Source organism: Alexandromys fortis, unplaced genomic scaffold, assembly GCF_014885135.2.
Source record: "Alexandromys fortis isolate MF-2015 unplaced genomic scaffold, M_Fortis_MF-2015_v1.1 scaffold_3, whole genome shotgun sequence".
Classification (NCBI taxonomy): domain Eukaryota; kingdom Metazoa; phylum Chordata; class Mammalia; order Rodentia; family Cricetidae; genus Alexandromys; species Alexandromys fortis.
Window position 1 is genome coordinate 20,422,715 of NW_026067909.1, and position 19,584 is coordinate 20,442,298.

Consider the following 19,584-nt stretch of genomic DNA (forward strand, 5'->3'; position numbering starts at 1 on the left):
CCCAATTAAGTCCCCCTCCCTCATCAGCCCAAAGAGCAATCAGGGTTCCCTGCCCTGTGGGAAGTCCAAGGACCACCCACCTCCATCCAGGTCTAGAAAGGTGAGCATCCAAACTGCCTAGGCTCCCACAAAGCCAATACGTGCAGTAGGATCAAAAACCCATTGCCATATTGAATGATTTTCTATGTGGTAATTTGAATATCAAGTTAACTGCAATATTAGATTATGAACAACAATCTATTCCAGGTGCTATGGCCATAAAAAGGAGCTCCTGAATTCCATCATAGAAGCTTAGGACATCAAGATAAACAGCCTGACACTTGAAACAAAAAAAGCAAACAAAGAGGGTGTTTTGATGGAGATGGAAAACTACACTAGGGTCAAAGAACTTATTTTCCTTGGCCTGACCCAGAGTCATGAAGTCAGCGTGTTGCTGTTCCTTTTCCTTCTCATGGTGTATGTGACAACTCTGCTGGGGAACCTTCTCATCATGGTCACCGTGACCTGTGAGCCGCGCCTTCACACACCCATGTACTTCTTGCTCAGGAATTTGTCAGTTGCTGACATCTGCTTTTCCTCCATCACTGCACCCAAGGTCCTGGTGGACCTTCTCTCAGACAGGAAGAGCATCTCCTTCAATGGCTGCCTCACTCAAATGTTCTTCTTCCACCTTATTGGAGGAGTGGATGTGTTTTCTCTGTCAGTGATGGCTCTAGATCGATATGTGGCCATCTCCAAGCCCCTCCATTATGTGACCATCATGAGCAGAGGCCGTTGCATTGGGTTAATAGTGGCCTCATGGGTAGGAGGCTTTGCCCACTCCATCGTGCAGATTTCTCTCTTGCTGACACTTCCCTTCTGTGGACCCAATGTTCTTGACACTTTCTACTGTGATGTCCCCCAGGTCATCAAACTTGCCTGCACAGACATCTTTGTTCTGGAGATGCTGATGATTTCCAATAACGGGATGCTCACCACACTCTGGTTCTTCTTGCTCCTGGTGTCCTACATGGTCATATTATCACTGCTAAGGTCTCATTCAGGAGAGGGACGGAAGAAAGCCATCTCCACCTGCACCTCCCACATCACTGTGATCACCCTGCACTTTGTGCCCTGCATCTATGTCTATGCCCGGCCATTCACTGCCCTCCCCACAGACAAAGCCATCTCTGTCACCTTCACGGTCATCTCCCCTCTGCTCAACCCCTTGATCTACACTCTGAGGAACCAGGAGATGAAGTCAGCCATGAGGAGACTCAGGAAAAGACTTGGACCTTCTAATGGAATAGAGAAGTAACTTCTGCTTGTTGACACCCTAAATGTTTCTAATATAAATAAACTATTTTCTATTATGTCTTCTCATTTCTCTTGTTCTGCTATATTAAGACACACAAAAAAGTATCAAGTTGATTGGTCTAATTCTCCTTTACATTTTCAGTGTTTGGAATCCATGCCTAAACCACTGAAGCTGTGAGAAAATCTTGCTAAAATCTGTAGGATTGAAGGATATAAACAAACATTGAATATGTTGAATATGATTCCAAAGTCAATTAAACTCTTTAGCATTCCTTTTTTTCCTTCGGGGTTTTTTTTTTTTTTCACATAGAATCTCATTATGTTGGTCAGTCTAGCTTGACACTCACTATGTTACCCAGGGTATCCCCAGACACATAAACCTCTTGTACTTGCTACCAAGTGCTAAAATTGCAGATGTGTGCCAAAAAACCAATATAGTTTCAGTTGCTTAAATCTAACTATGTGTTTGTATGCCAATGACACTTTATTTATAGACACTAAAATCTGAATTTCAGGGGATTTCAGTGTATGAACTTTAGTTTTTGAACAAACATTTCTTCACTGAAACCAAAAGAACAAGAATTGATCATCAGGGTGTGCTGCAGTTCTACCTTCCTGAGTATCCCTGTGTGTCTTTATGGTGCTACAATCAAAAGACAGATGCAAAAACTCTGTTAGAACCCAGTTACAGCCCAAAGCAAGTTAAGGCTCTCAATACTTATTGTTCCAAGCTTGAATCATATATAGGCAGATGTCTACCCTGTATTGCAATCAAACATCAAAAACTATACGTTCTACTCAGTCAAAGAGTGCACACACTATTCTGCAGGTCATGGAAGCTTTTCCAAAATACACCACATCCTGAGACACAAAACAAATCTTACAAATTCAGAAAAATTTAAGTAACACCATGTATCTTATCTGACCACAATACCATAAAATTTAAAATCATCAGCAAACGAATCTCTAGTAAGTATTAAAATACATGTAGATTTAACAATACATTTCTCAATAATAAATGGGTCAAAGAAGAGAGAAATTAAAATTTTCTGAAAATAAAAAAAAATGAAAACACAATGCAACAAAACCCCTAGGAAGCATTAAAAGCAGTTTTATAAGGGAATGTGTAACTATAAACACTTGCATTTAAAAATTAGAAAAGATGACCCCATCCTCAGACCCTTCCTGCTACAAGTCCTACTCTGCCCCCAAACCCACCTATCCCCTGCTTCCTCAGAGGAACTCTGAAACACAGGCTGCAAGTTCAGGGAAAGAACCAAGAGGTGAGTGACCACTCACCCAGCAGTGAACCCAACTCTCTAGGCCCTTCATACCTGGGTAAAACCCTGGGCTCCTCCCCCACCTGCCTCAGCTTCTCCAGCCAGTCAACAGGCAAGCTTCCTACAGGTAAGCTGCTTCAACACCCCCCACCTGACCAATCAGACCCTGCCAGCTACAGGTTCCACTTCACCCCCAAGCCCTCCAATGCCAACCCTCACCCCCCCCCAACCCCCACCCGAAACCTCAGAGGAACTTCAGTTGCACCAGCTGCAACTGGACAGAGAGGACCAAGAGAGGAACTCTGAAGCACAGTCCGTGACTGCACAGAGAAGACTAAAAGAACAACCAAAGAGAGCAGACCAAAAGAACAAGACAAGAGAGACCTCAGTGGCTCTCTGAAACACGGACAGCAATAGCACAGAAGAAACCAAGAACAGTTCCCAAAGACATAGACAGTCACTGCAAGAACTGGACCAAGAAGAAAAGACACTGCTGGTACCTATTGGAGGAAGAGATGGGTAGGTGTCAATGCAAGAATTCATTCAACAACCTTAAAAGCAACATGGTAACGCCAGAATCCAGTGGTCATACAACAGGAAGACTTGATCATCAACTTTATGAGGATGATGAAGATCTTAAAAGAGGAAACAAAAAATTCCCTTAAAGAAATGGAGGAAAAGATAAACAAAAAAAAATTGGAAGAAATCAATAAATCTCCCAGAGAAAACCAGGAAAACAAAGGAAAAAACAACGAAACAGGTGAAGCAAACAGTTCAAGACCCCCCATGTCTTTCAGATAGTGCCTCTTCAAGACCCTGGAGTAACTTAGGACCTGCTGGGCTGGTCAGTATACAAATGATAAAAGGGCTGAAAAAGAAATCAAAGAAACATCACCCTTCACAATAGCCACAAAGAACATAAAACATCTTGGGATGACTCTAACAAAACAAGTGAAATACCTGTATGACAAGGTCTTTGAAGAATGAAATTGAGGAGCTGGGGAGATGGCTCAGTGGTTAAGAGCATCACCTGCTCTTCCAAAGGTCCTGAGTTCAATTCCCAGCAACCACATGGTGGCTCACAACCATCTGTATGGGGTCTGGTGCCCTCTTCTGGCCTGCAGGCATACACACAGACAGAATACTGTATACATAATAAATAAATATTTTTTAAAAGTAAGTTAAAAATTATAATTTGAACCACTGTAAATCAGGGATCATCTTAGCATGTGTTTGTGTGTGTGTGTGTATAGATATATAATATCAAAACTCAAAACTTTGACATGTTCTGGAGTTATTATCAAAGAGACAAATCAAACATTAAGCCCTTGGGGGGTTTTCTGGGTAAATAAATCCATTGAAATATTTCTCTAGCAAAGTTATAAATTGTTTCTTATGTTTTCCTGGAGTCTTCAAAGCAGATGTTCTACATTGTCAGGCGGGAAACTTTTTGCTGGACAGTAGAGTGAGATGTTTCTATCATGGATTCAGCCACTTGAACACATGAGCAGAGTATACACTAAGAAACATAACTAGAGGTTTCCATGTGGACTCTATTTATTTTCTTCTGCTCCTGTGCCGATCTAACTTTCCGTCCCTGTCCACCCTTCCATCCCAGGCATTTTCTTCCTGTATCAGTATGAACCCACTGCACTCATAAGCACTCTGAGAAACTGGGACCTTACACATGTGGCTTCATGGATGGAAAATAGTCACCATGATTTACTAGTCTGGCCTCATCTCCTGACTTTCCCCCTTAGAGAGCACAGCTAAGTAGCTATTTCAGAGACAATGGGAGCAATCTAATTTCATTTTTAACTTTTACGATGATGCCATTGGAATGTTGTGAACCTGTTGGAAGAGGTGGATCGCAGTGTGGTAACCTCAGTCTTTGTTGTAGAGCACTATTACCTCATGCCTTTCTGTGATTCTCTGAGAAAGTGAAGTTGTGTGTCAGAGTGGATGGTTACCATCAAGTTTTTCCTCAAGGTTTTGTTCTGTATCTGATGATAATTCTCTAGAAATATTTTTTGAAGTCTTCCTTCCATGTCCTCTTATTTCATTTCCCACTAGTGGATGACTGGGTTATTTAATTCCTGCCCAAAATAGTGTAGATGAATATCCATATTGGAAATGGGATTAGATTACATAAACAATTCTCAATGTTTTCTGCACCATAGGAATTTTACAGTGTTCTCTCTGAGGAGCATAGCAATTGCAATAGAGCTAATAATGTGCTACGTCTTGTGATTTTAGCATCGTGCATGTGTTATCTTAGTCTGTCTCCAGAACTAGCCCTGGAGGGGAGGGGAGCAGTATTCCTTCTAATTTGCAAATTAGGAAACTGAGGGTTTAAAAAGATAAGTCACTTACTCAAAAGCATACCACTGATGGGGATCTGAGCAAAAATTTTAATTAAAAATATATGAATCGCCGGGGCGATAGTGGTGCACGCCTTTAATCCCAGCACTTGGGAGGCAGAGGCAGGCGGATCTCTGTGAGTTCAAGACCAGCCTGGTCTACAGAGCTAGTGCCAGGACAGGCTCCAAAGCCACAGAGAAACCCTGTCTCGAAAAACCAAATATATATATCCAGACCTTTTGGTATGTGTCTGTGTGTCTGTGTGTCTCTGTGTGTGTGTTTCCCAGAGGTTGACATCCGTTGTCTTCCTCTATGACTGCCTTATTTTCTGAGACAACGTTTAAGTTTCCAAGTTAGCTAGACTGGCTGGCCAGCAACAGAGATTCTCCTGCCTCTGCCTTCAGTGCTTGGATTACAAGTGTTTTACCTCAACTTCTTACCTGGATGCTGGGAATTAAGACTCCCAAACACTTTGCCAGCTGAGCCAGCATGTCCCCAACATCAGACCTGGCCAGTCTTTTAACAACTCTTTTATATTGCCTCAAACCTTGTTTTGAAATTTTGTGTACCCAATTTAAACCTTTAAAAACAATAAGCAAACAAGTTAATGATCTTTCAGGTAAGCTAAGTGGAAACAGTAATTTATGTTGCCCCCAACTGACCTCATCACTGAAAACATGAACAAGTGAACTAAAACACAGTCCTTGGGGAAGCTGTACCAGTGGAATAGCCCTGATGTAACTTAACTCTTGGGTATGGTGATTTTTCATCTTGCTAATTTATGCTTCCCGAGCTGACCTCAGTCACCTCAGGGGGCCAACATGGCATGTTAGCCAAGTTATGATTGCTGGTTAATAATATTTTCAAATCTGAAAACTGGTACGAAAAGGGTAAGTTCAAAGCTGCAAAGATGTCATAAGGAAAGAATGATTTGTAACTGTGAACAAAGAAAAGGATAGGGTGGAATGTACGCCTAGAAGAGCTAATGAGGGAGGGATCACGTCTGGTTTTCAGATGAGTTCCCATCATGCTGTCAAGTAACAACAGGGATCTAGAAGTGGTCACCACTGCAGCCTGGAGATTTTGCAAAAACACAAAAGCCTTGAGGCACGGACCTTGAGTTCTCAGAGTTTTGCCAAAGATTCTTGTAAATTCATAATGTATGGAAAGAAGTCCAAAGAAGTTCATCAAAAGGTAAGAATTGCATCCCTTATCTCAGATTTTATATTAAAAAAAAAAAAAACTCCTGTGCCTGTCATCAGGCCAAGGCTTGGGCAGTCATCGGCCAGGGAGAGGTTGAGTGTGGAGCTTTGCAAAGCAGGCCATCGTGTAGTTCCTACTCAGAAGCAGCATTTGATGCCTGGGAGCCTTTCAAGAACTCAAGAACTGTGGAGCCATGCTTGTCAAACTGCCAGGCAGAGAAAAACATCTGTTCCCGAAGAGTAAGAGGTCACCCATCCTATGTTAGATAATATATGCTCGGCACTAAATCAGCCTTGAGACAGAGTCATGCATATATTCAAGGAGTTCTCTGCTATTTAAAATTAGGGACAATTTTAATTTCATAGTAGTATAAAATAGAAAATATTTAATTGTATTAGAGAAGAAATAATCAGAAGTTTCGTTCACATGAGTCCTCTTTATGCTATAAAAGAAATCTTATGGTTTTTATACTCTCAACGTCACACAAATAAACCAATGTTTGTTTTAATATAAAATTATTTCCCCCAATTTTTCAAATTAGAAATAATTTTTAAAATGTCCTGTAACTTCAGTTTTCCAGGAACACAGCTTTGTCCCCTTTAGATCCTAGGACAGAACACATTCCAAGTCAGGGAAGATGCGTGGTCAGTGTCACCCCACGGCTGATGTGAAGATGGAGTCAGCACTGTTTAGAGCTGTATGCTTTCATGAGGCCCAAGGTTTGGTCAATAATTTGCCATCATATGGTTAGAAAGCCATGTTGGAACATTCTGGATCATGTTACAAAGGCTGCATCTAGTTAGCCTCTTTGTTGCAATGGCAAAAGCTCTTGATATATGCTAAGTTAATTCTGCTTCCATATGTGCCCTAACTCACTGTTTTCCTCATCACCAGGTAGGCAGGGAAACGATGAACATGAAGCATTTACATAAAAAATAACATGGGTGCCGTGCCACCATTATGATGCTTGGGGTTCTGTCTGGTTTAGACAGCACTTTTCAATGCTTTTCTTCTCCTTTTCTCTACGCTTTATGAAGAAATGAAAGATATGTAGTCACTGAAATACAAGTGCCTTAAAATTAGGAACATTTATGCCTAAAATGGGACTTCCTGGGCCTAAGCAGGCTTGAGAGAACATGACAGAGGGCACCACAGAGACCTCTCATCACTAGAGTCCCAGTGAACTGAGTAGTCACTGTGTATAGATTTGCTTTAATTTCAAGATACCGTTCTGATCTTTGAAGTAGAATCTTGGCAACCAGGAGGCAGGCGTTTCAAACCCTAGGCACCTGATGAAAACCCTTGGGGCACTGCACAGTGATCAGGTCCTAGCTCACAGAGGGCCGCTTTCTTCATTCCCACTCTGTCGCTCATGAAAGACAAATTAAACCACACCCCATCTCCCTGTACCCCAAAACAGCATAGCCTTTAGACAAATACTTTCCCCCTGCTTGTTAGAGACAAAGAACAAAGGTTCTTCCTGCTGCGTTGCCCGCAGCCCTTACCGGATGAGCCGCAGTCTAGGTTCCTTAGCTCTATCTTAGCTATATTTTCCCACAGTGACCACCTAGAGTTCTTCCTAAGGCTGAACTGTAGTCAACCACCATACAATACAACCTAAGGGTAAGCAGAAATGCTGCGTAACCAAATTGATCAAACCATGGTCTTCCCATGTTATTGTTCTAGAATGTCTGACACCCTCTTTTTCTTTCTTTATTCCTACTTATTTATCTGGAAAGAGACATGAAGACAGTTTATTGACAGAGGAATGTGTTCTTGAGAAGGGAGTGAGCCAGTGAAATGAGGGACCGCAGGTGCTCAAGTGCTGGGCCACGCCTCACTTCATTTCCGCCTTATTTACATTCTGCCTGCCTCTCCCACCTTCATCTGTCACTGACTTTCTTTCTTAATTTAGAGTTAACTTCAGCAACGAAGGTCAGCCACCTGGCAGATAAGCACCAGCAGGACAAAGGGGACTGGGAAGTCAAGAGAAAAAGTAAGGAAACCCGGAGTGTCAGGGAAAGCCAGCATAGGAAACAGAATGCAGAAAAGCGAGGTTATGCTCTCCTGCGTCACTGGCTTCCTTAATCTCCTGTGTGCGTCTTCACCTGTTAGATGGGCTTGGTGCTGACTATGCATGCCTACTGAAATAGTGATACGGATTAGTAAAGAAATTTATAATAAAGCATGCTCCATTATGAGCTGCTGACCTCAGAACCCCAGCCCTGATTTGGGAAAAGCAAAAAATATAATTAGGACCTGAATGGCGGTTGCCCAAGCCTTTAACCCTAACATTCAAGAGTCAGAGGCAGGCAAATCTCTGAGTTCAAGGCCTGCCTGGTCTACAGAGTGAGTTCTAGGACAACCAGGACTACACAGAGATACCCTGTCATGAAAAATCAATATACATATACAGATAATATAATAATACATAATTATTATTCTATGTATTATATGTCCTGTATCCTGTAATATATGTACATAATTATATATGTATATATGAATGTGTATATGGAATGTAAGCATTAAAAAGCAGTCACATTTGCAGGATATTTCATGGAACTAGAGATCATCATGTTAAGAAAAACAAGGCAGACTCAGGGGTAGGATTCAACTTTGTTGGTAAAGTTCTTGCCTAGCAGGTACAAAACACCAGGACCCCATAAAACGAGGCATGGTGGCCCACAACAGCAATCCAGCATTCAGGAGATGGAGGCAGAAGGACAGAAGTCTGATTAGATTCGGCTCCACAGTGAGCTCAGTCTGGGCTACAGGACACCCTTTCTCAACAACAGCAAAAAGAAAATGAAGCAATAAAGACTCTAGGTTTTGAGAAACACAAGAGTTTATGATACAGTATCATACAATACCAGTAGCATAATTCTCTCTAAATGATGACACACATCTGTCTATACAGTCATAACAATTTTTAGTCTAAGTTTCATAGAATCTATATTCTGTTTCTCCGTTTTGCGGCTTTGAACTTTTAATTGGTCTTATTCATTGATTTGTTCAGTGCATACTTTGGGGAACTCCTCTACAACAGGAACTGTGGTTCACACTGCACTCAGATGTCATCAGAGTTCCCAGGACTGAGGATTTCTCAGTCTTTGTTACTGGAGAGGAAGAAAAGAGAGACGAGGAGATGGCAAATGTATAGGTCATCGGTTCCATGGACTCCTGTGGAATAAACTATGCATGTTGCTGAGGTGCCTTAGAAGGAGCTCTAGCAGGGAATGGAGGTTGAAGCAGGGCATCATACACAGTGAGGAATGCCTTGAGACTCCCGCCATTTTTCTTTGAGGTAGGCCTTGTACACTCCCCATGGAAACAATAAATAAAACTGCTAATATCCATTTCTTCTTCCGTCCATTCTCACCTGACCCTGGGGTGCAGATGGTGATTTTTGTGGCCTTTTTAGTGATGTACCTGACCAGCCTCATTGGAAACGCCACAATCGCTGTGGTTGTCCATACTAACCACTCGCTCCACACCCCCATGTACTTTTTTCTGGCTAACTTGGCAGTTCTGGAAATCTTCTACACATCAGCCATTGCACCTCTGGCCTTGGCAAACCTTCTCTCAATGGGAAAAACTCCTGTTTCCATTACTGGTTGTGGCACTCAGATGTTTTTCTTTGTCTTCTTGGGTGGAGCTGACAATGTCCTGCTTGCAGTCATGGCGTACGACCGGTTTGTCGCAATCTGCTACCCCCTGAGATACACACTTATCATGAGCTGGTCCTTGTGTGTGGAGATGGTGGTGGGGTCCCTGGTCCTGGGATTCCTTCTGTCACTGACACTAACTATTTTAATCTTCCATCTCCCGTTCTGCCACAACAATGAGATCTATCACTTCTACTGTGACATGCCTGCAGTCATGCGCCTGGCTTGTGCAGACACACACGTTCACAGGACCGCCCTGTTTATCATCAGCTTCATCGTCCTGAGCATCCCCCTGTCTCTGATCTCCGTCTCCTATGTCTTCATCATCACAGCCATTTTACAGATCCGGTCTGCTGAAGGGCGACATCGAGCCTTCTCTACCTGCTCTTCCCACATCATAGTGGTGCTCCTGCAGTATGGCTGTACCAGTTTTATATATTTGTCTCCCAGTTCCAGCTACTCTCCTGAGATGGGCCGAATGGTGTCTGTGGTCTACACTTTTATCACACCCATTTTAAACCCTTTGATCTACAGTATGAGGAACAAGGAACTGAAAGACGCTCTAAAGAAGGCCTTGAGAAAGTTCTAGGGAGGGTGAACTTGTGATTTATTTTAATCAAGGCACTCTGAAAATAAAATGGAATTCTATTACTAATTATGAAGGTTCCAGACATACATGGTGCAATCTGTGATTCTGGTACTCAGGAGGCAGAAGCCGACTAAGCTACATAGGAAAATCCTGCCTCAACACAAATAAAACAACTGATTATAATAATAAGATAGTGATGGAATGACATGCATGATTCAGAAATGTCCTCATCACTTGGAGACACAAAGTCTGATTTGACTTCCAGAGAAAATCTGTGCTTCTGTCTTTCTGAAAATAAAGCAATATTATGCCCTGGACATGAATGGAGAGTGGCAAAGCAACATTCGTAGGGCAGCTGTTACATACCAGGCACTTTGTACGGATTAACTCGTGTATGCCATGCTAATTTTTCAGAAGGAAAAAATATAAGTAGCTAAAAATGTTATATCTAAGATGAGAACACAGTATCTACAAATCTAAAGGCTAAACTCTCTATGTGATGTTCTTATAATTTGGGCTTGCTTTGCCAATAGGACCATATGTAAATGCAGACAAGCTTCCCCATCTCTGAGGGCTCAAGTTTGCTTATTGTACAACTAGGTACTTAATGGAAAAAATTAAAATTTAAATAATAGTAATAAATAATGATAAAAGCAACATGTACGAGAATTTTTCTTTTGTATATTGTTGTTATTAATCAAAATGAAAACTCACATAGGGGCTCAGAACTTTTAAAGAGATTTCCATTGATCATGTTTTTATCAATAGGTAGGGCCATTTATATCCCCCCTTATAATTGCAAAATAAAACACCTGAAGCTAGGTTAGGAATTTATTTAGATGCCAAAAAAAGAGAGATTTCCAATAATGAAAAAGTGCAAAAAGGGGAAAGTTGTTTAATTTAATAAGTGAAAATAATGGGAATGATGAAAACAAGCATCACTGAATCTTACAATTTTTGAGAATTTCTTCTTCTTTTCTTCCTCTTGGAGATGGAGAGATGGCTCAGTGGATAAGAACACCTCTTGTTCTTGCAGAGGACCTGCGTTCAGTTCCCAGCACCCACATGGTTGTTCATTGCCATCCCTAACTCCGGTTCTAGGAAAGATGATGCCCTCTTCTGACCTCCTCAGGCACTGAACACATGTGGTACACATACATGCATACAGGCAAAACACTCATACACATAGTATAAATCAAAAAGCGTTTCTTCTTCTGGACAGTCATCAGGATCTGCGCTGGCTCTCAGTAGGAGTCATCACTACCTTGTAAGATGGACCATCCCTTACAAAACAACTCGAGTTGTTAAACTGCATCTCAGGCTAAGGTCTGTCTATGACTCACATCCTTCTACGGGTCCTTTTGTTTCTCCTCTCTAGAGGTCACTTCTATCTGACAGTTCTTCAAACATATTGTGACAGATTTTGTATTTTATTTTACACCATAACACAAAAATCAACTCATGATTTAAGAGTGTAACTTAGTTGGAAGAATCCCTGTCTGACAAATAGGAAGCTTGATCCCCAGCACTACACAACTATATGATTCATGCCTATAATCCTAGTTCTTGAGAGATGGAGACAGGAGAACCAGGAGAGCAAGCTCATCCTCTGTTACAAAGAGAGTTCAAAACTAACCTGGGTCAAACCCTGTCTCAATACCCCCAGAAAAGAGTGAAAAAGAAAACTAACATGAGGAAGAGGAGGGTACAGAGTATGAGAGAGGACCATGTTCAAAGTATATTATATACTTATATGAAAATGTCTTTATGACATCTAGTACTGTCTACAGTGGATACTAATTTATAAATGAGCAGCTTGGAGCTGGTGATATGTTTCAGTTAGTAAAATGCAGGACCTGAATTAGATTTCTAGTACCAAAACCTGGCAGAGCGATGTGCCTTTGTGATCCCAGCACTTGGACAACAAAGACAAGAGGATCCTAAGGGCTCTCTAGCAAACCAGCCTAGCTAATTGGTTAGTCTCAGATCCCAGAGAGACTTCTGGCCTCTCCATGCATACACATGCTCATATGCCTGCACACATGTGCACACACACATGCGTGGTGGGGGGATTTAATTCAAAATGGGTTAAAGACTGAGGGCTGGAAAGATGCCTCAAAGGTTAAGAGCACTAGTTCTTCAAGAGGACTACAGTTCAGTTCCCAGCACCCACGTTCAGTGACTTACAAGAGCCTTTAGCTCCAATTGAAAGGGATCCAAGGTTTTTTTCTGGTATCTGTGGGTACCTCTACATATATGTGTACAGACATACATGTCCACACACACACACATACATGCACATAGGTAAAATAATTTAAAAAATCCTTAAAATTGATTTATGACTTAAACATTAGATCCAAATTATAAAATACCTACAAGAAACATAAAAGGAAATATTCCAGATCTTGGTTTGGGCAACTGAATCAAGGGATGATGCCAAATACATGAGCCACAAAGCAAAGATAGGTTCAAAGGCATCATGAAGCTAAAAGGCTTATTATAACAGAGTGAAAATGGCACAAAATAAGATACTATGTTTGAAAATTATACATCAGAAAAAAGGTTAATCTCTAAAACACGCATAGAATTCACACAACTCAATACTGAACATCTTAAAAACTAAATATTTAATCTAAAAATGACCTAAGAACATGAATGAACATTTCTCTCAGAAGACATACAAATAGTCAACAGGTATATAAGAAGATGCTCAGTGACATAAATCATTAAGGATTTTGTAAATCAAAACCACAATACAGGGCCTCAACCATGTTAAGATAGCTACTATCAAAAACAAAGATAGTAAAATAATAATAATCATAAACAAATCAAAAGACAGTACTGGAGAGATGACTTGGCAGTTAAAAACGTTGGCTGCTCTTCAAAGGACCCTGGTTCTGTTCCTAGCATCCACTTGGTGATTCAACCTTCTGTTAACTTCAGTTCCAGGGGATCCAACACTCTCTTCTGACTGTTTCAGGCATAGCACATACATGGTACACATATATAAATACATGAAGACAAAATACCAAGTATATAGAATAAATAAATGCATTTATATTTTTAAAAAACTAAAGACAATACTCTTGTCAAAGATGCAAAGAGTTATAAACACTTAACACAATGTTAGAAAAGGTAAAATGATGCAGCCACTGTTGAAACACAGTATATACCCAGGAAGTGGTGGTGCACACCTTTAATCCCAGCACTCAGGAGGCAGAGGCAGGCAGATCTCTATGAGTTCGGGGCCAATATGAACTACTAAGTGAGTACCAGGACAGCCAGAGCTATTACACAGAGAAAACTTGTCTCAAAGAAGAAAAAAAAAAGTATAAAAATCTATTCAAAAAACTAAAAATAAAGTTACTGTTGTGGTCCAAAGGCTCCAAATCAACCCAAGGAAACACAAGAGGTTACCACAAAGCAAGATTTAATACAGACGGCACAAAAGAAGGGGACAAGGGGAGAAACTGAACAGACTCGGGAGCTGAACTTCAAACTGAATGTCAGTTTAAGCAAGTATTTAAGCACAAAAATCACAAACATTTGTTCCCAAGTTACAGTTACAATTTTCACCCATCAGAATTTTTAAAAATGGGGATTTTCCTTAAGTGTTCCATCATTGTCAACCAACATACAATGCAAGCCTTTCAGTCCAGCCAGTCAGATTCTTCTGATCCCTCTGTTATTAGAAATAGCCATAATGTTTCTCGAGAACTACAGGTGTATAACAACTATTTCCACGGTTTAGGTAGGGGTGTGTCAACTGCTGAACAATTCCCAGGTCCCCTAGGGCTTGGGAACCTGAACTTTGTTTCACCCTGCAGGTACAATGGAGTCTGAAGTCAAAATGACAGCACTTAGGACAAAATGCTTTTGCCTGTTCCCAGCATTACCATATGACATAGATACCCCACTTATTAGTATTTATTATAAATAATTGGAATTAGCCAGGTGTGTTGACACCTGCCTTTAATTCCAGCCCTTGGGAGACAGACGCAGGTGGGTCTCTGTAGGTTTGACACCAGCCTAGTCTACCAAACGAGCTGCAGGAGAGCTAGGGCTGTTACACGGAGAACCCCTGTCTCAAAAAAACAAACGAAAAGGAATCTTTGGAATCATGTTCAGGAAGAGACACTGGTACCCAGGCTTCTTGACAGCACTCCTGACAGTAGCTGAGTCGAGGAAACAACTCAGATGCCCATCAAAATGACTACATGACAAAAATGTGGAAAACACATATAATGAAATATCACTTATTCTTTAAAAGGAAAAAATGGGCAACAATATGATTTAATTGTGAGGGTGATGCACTCACAAAATGAGCCAATCACAAAATGACAACTGCTTCATAATTCTATTTATACGAGATTTAAACTCATACAAATAAAAGTTAGAAGCTTGGATACCAAGACAAGGTTGAAACATAAGTTGAGAAACTGCTAATTAATAGGTGTGGTGATTAAAGGAGAAATGTCCCCCATGGGCTTATGTATCTGAGCACCTGGTCCCCAGTTGGTGGTGGTAGTTGGAGAGGTGGTAAGACTTTAGTGGAGGAAATACACCACTGGGCATAAGGTTTGAGAGTTGCTAGCCTCATCCCACTTCCAGTTCACTTTCTCTGCGTCCTGTCTCCATTGAAAATAACATCTCCCGGCCTCCTGCTGCTTGCTGCTGTGCCTCCCCACCATGATGGACCCTTATCTCTCTGGAACCACCAGCCAAAACAAACCCTCTTGGCCATGGATTTTATCACAGCAGAGGAAAAGCAATGAAAATCAATGCAACAGGCATAAAGGCTTCAAGTGTGCAAGTAAGTTCAAAAAATCTCAGCAAAATTCTTCCTGTAGTTGTAGTGTGCTCATACAAATCTGATGAGTGGATGAATCTTAAATCAATCATTCTTACCAAAATATAAAAAGCTTTTCATATTAGAAATAATTGAACAGAAAATGTGTTCAAAGAAAAGATCAAAGATATTATTCCTGTATTCAAAATAATATCTTTTGAGCCATTACATCAATATTTGAAAACTGTTATCCTTTATTTACATGAATGCATTTCTTGTCTCCAGTTATTAGTTGAATTGTTCTTATTAAAGTTAATTTAAAACAAATTCAACTCTCTTTAGTCACAAATATGTCTAAATCCTACAAACTTTAATGTGAAGATTAATATCTCAAGCTTGTATATGTATCCCTAAATATCATTGTTTCATATAAGACTCATGTTAACAGATCAGAAAAGTAGATAATTATTGTGTTTTGACATGAATCTCATGACAAATCTCTTAGCCTGATGTAAACATTCAAAATTACTGCTTCCTTTCTGGTTTGGTGTCCATGTTTTAAGACTATTTTCCTTTGTCTGAAAGTTTATTCCCTATTAACTATTCTTCATATGAATGCACAAAGGACTCTGAAGAGCTAATACAATAATAACCAGGAAGAACAATGCTGGAAGAATATAACAATTTCTGACCTCAAAAATTATACTACAGAGCTGGAATTAGAGGTTCATGCCTTTAAACTCAACACTCACGGGGCAGAGGCATGTGGATCTCTCTGAGTTCAAGGCATACTTCATATGGTGTGCTAATATGTAGACTATATGGAAAACTGAGAAGAAAATTAAATACCAACACTNCTACAAACTTTAATGTGAAGATTAATATATCATGCTTGTATATGTATCCCTAAATATCATTGTTTCATATAAGACTCATGTTAACAGATCAGAAAAGTAGATAATTATTGTGTTTTGACATGAATCTCATGACAAATCTCTTAGCCTGATGTAAACATTCAAAACTACTGCTTCCTTTCTGTTTTGGTGTCCATGTTTTAAAACTATTTTCCTTTGTCTGAAAGTTTATTCCCTATTAACTATTCTTCATATGAAAGCACAAAGGATTCTGAATAGTTAATGCAAAAATAATCAGGAAGAACAATGCTGGAAGAATATAACAATGTCTGACCTCAAGAATTATACTATAGAGCTGGATATAAGGGTTCATGCCTCTGTGGGTTTATTTGGAACTGAATGGCTGTGGGACTAGGTGGGAAGAAACTTCCAACTACAAATGACACCCAATGTTCAGCAACTACATCCACATAAAACCTGAGAGAACTTGGGAAGGGGTTCTAGGCAAAAAAGAACAAAGTCAAGTATGACTTCTTGGTAGCAGTATTTTCTTGGGTGGGGTCTATTTGCTAGAGGCAAACAGAGGCATGGCTCCTTGAAGAGAGGCTTCCTGACTCGGCATTAGTAGCAAAAACCATATGGCTCTTTTAAGAGGCCCTGTTACCAAACACTTAAATGGTGTTTATAAGCAGCCAGTGCATTGCTTCTTGTTGTTGACATGGACCTAGAAATAAATGTAACTTCTGCCAGTAACTATGCCAAGAAGCTAGACTCCCAGGAAACCAAGGAATGGGGCAGAACTAGCCACCAATGCTGCAACTTTAATCCTAGCCATGCTGCTAAGAAGATTAAAGACTCATGTGGTCAGAAAAAGATAGAGATACACAGTAAAGAGAGATTCAAATGAAAAAACTCTCTAAATGGTTTACAGCATGCTTTAAAATATACGTAGGCTTGGGAGAGAAAAGTAAAAGGATAGAGAAAGTCCTTAAAAAGGAAACAGAGTAGCCGGGCAGTGGTGGCACACGCCTTTAATCCCAGCACCTGGAAGGCAGAGGCAGGCGGATCTCTGTGAGTTCGAGGCCAGCCTAGTCTCCCAGATCTAGTTCCAGGACAGACTCTAAAACTACAGTGAAACCCTGTCTCAAAAAAAAAAAAAAAAGAAAGAAAGAAAACAGTATTAAAAATCAGTCATGTAAAGCTGAAAAATACAGAAAGTCAAAAAGAAAAGAAAAATACAGAACGTCTAGTTACTGTATGTTGTTGAGTTGCCTTTGAATTGTTTGACTGCTGAGGAAGGAGCAACAACTGCTAAAAGACATTTGATTACAAATGCTTCTGGATTAAACCAACCTAAATATTTTTAAAATACCTTGGTCTCAAAATTTAAGTCAAAAGACATGTTACTTTGGGAAAGAGGCTCTGCTTTTATTTCCACAGGAAATAAGAGACTGTGGATTCATTCTGGGTTAAGAAAAATCAGGTTTGGCCAAGGAAGATTCCCTGAAAATTCTCCAATAGTAGTGGGTGACCCAGATGACCTAATGTCTCAGAACATCTGTGGTAGTTTCCTCTAAGTTCTACATCAGAACAGCTTCAAGGTAACTGATTGAGGTGATCCACCTTGGAAAATCCAGTCAAGATTTAACCATAATCCTAAATTTTCTCAGGGTCTCTCAAAGATTGCCAATGCCCCAATAATCAGGAAGTAGCCTAGAAAACTATGCCCACATTCCCAAAACATAGATTATGGATGTTTGTCTTTGTTTATAGTGTTTACAAGTTGTTATGGATAATTGTCAGGAAAAAAAGCTGAAAAAAGGAAATTAGATTCAAGATTCTTGTTTTCAAAAGGGAAAATGCTCTGGGATAATACTCGTGTCAAAGTAAAGATTCGTTACTCATATCGGTTATTTTTTTTTTTACTTTTATTTTTTGGTTATTTCAAGACAAGGTTCTCTGTAGCTTTGGAGCCTGTCCTGGAACTAGCCTCGAACTCACAAAAATTTGCCTGCCTCTGCCTCCCAAGGGCTGGGATTAAAGGCATCTGTCACCACTGCCCAGCTTCATATTGGTTTAATAAAATGCTGATTGTCCAGTAGCTAGGCAAGAAGTAGAAATGGAGCAACCAGACTAGGAGAATTCTGGGAAGAAGAAACACAAAAAACACAGTTGCATACCAGACACAGTGTAAACAAGATGAGAATACCATACTAAGAAAAGGTACCAAGCCATGTGACTAAACATAGATAAGAATTCGGTGTTATTTTATGTTGTAAGAGCTAATTAGTAATAAAGCTGAGCAATAGGCCAAACAGTTTATAATTAATATAAGCCTCTGTGTACTTATTTGGACCCGAATGGCTACAGGACCAGGCAGAACAAAAACTTCTGTCTACAAATTCTAATTCTTAAACAACAACAATAAAAATATATAAGGTTTATTGATTTCAGTTGCCCACAAGGGGCAAATTAATTTAATTTCTTCATGGTGATGAGCTTGGTAGTTTGACTCAGTTAAAAGTGTGACCTGAATAATATAAGTTCATTTTCAGAATTATATTTTTAATTTAATTAATTTTTATGTGTGTAGGTGTTTTGCCTGCATGCAAATCTGTGTACCACACGCATGCAGTGTCCATGGAGGCCAGAAGAGGGCATCAAATCCTCTTGGACTGTTTATGACCTACCTTGTGGATGCTGGGACTGGATCCTGGATACCCTGGAAGAGTAGTCAGTGTTCTTAATCACTGAAGCATCTCTGCAAGACAGGGTTTCTCTGTAGCTTTGGAGCTTGGCCTGGAACTAGCTCTGGTAGACCAGGCTGGCCTCGAACTCACAGACCTGCCTCTGCCTCCTGAGTGCTGGGATTAAAGGCTTGGTAAAGGCTTACCACCACCGCCTCCCACTGTCCAGCCCCAGTATCCTATTCCTATCTCACCCGCAAGGCACTAGCATCTCCCAGGCATCCCAGAGCAAAAGGTCAATGGTCCTCAAAGGATGCCTGGTTCCCTGTAAGGCTGCTTTAGTCACCACAGGGGACCTCTGTAAACTATCACTAGTAAACTAACACACTAATGACTGGATACGGTCATTCATTTCTGGGCAGGCAAGAGCACAGTGCCATCAGGTTAGGGCTGGCTGCCACATCCTCACAAGTGTCTTTCACTTGCCTGCCTCATACCCTGAAGGTCAGAAGAGGGCATCCAATCCCCTGGACTGAAGTTACAGTTGTGACCCACTTGTAGGTACTGAGATTTGAACCCAAGTCCCTGGAAGACTACGCAGTGCTCTTAAATGCAGACCATCTCTCTAAATACACAATATTGTTTTTAAGACAGTGTTATTATGTAGTGATGGTCGGCCTAGGTCTCATTACATAGAGCTGGCCTCAAACACACAGAGATCCCCTTGCCTCAGCCGCCTGAGTTCTGAGAGTAAATGAATGTGACACCACATCCAACTCTTTTACAAGTTTTTAAAATACATGATATATGCATATAACAAATAGGATTACCTTTAAAAACTGGAGAAAATGTAAATTCAA

At 40.5% G+C, this 19,584-nt stretch overlaps 2 protein-coding genes across 2 annotated transcripts; both read left to right on the forward strand.

The window, feature by feature from the left end:
• Window positions 1-355: 355 nt before the first annotated feature.
• Window positions 356-1,297, forward strand: LOC126498678 (olfactory receptor 4D10-like). Its single transcript, XM_050137556.1, has one exon. It carries the CDS (start codon window positions 356-358, stop codon window positions 1,295-1,297), a length of 942 nt encoding a protein of 313 aa, XP_049993513.1.
• A 7,823-nt stretch (window positions 1,298-9,120) lies between these two features.
• On the forward strand, window positions 9,121-10,489 carry LOC126498681 (olfactory receptor 10V1). The gene has a single exon (XM_050137559.1). It carries the CDS (start codon window positions 9,465-9,467, stop codon window positions 10,392-10,394), a length of 930 nt encoding a protein of 309 aa, XP_049993516.1. The 5' UTR covers window positions 9,121-9,464; the 3' UTR covers window positions 10,395-10,489.
• Window positions 10,490-19,584: the final 9,095 nt, after the last annotated feature.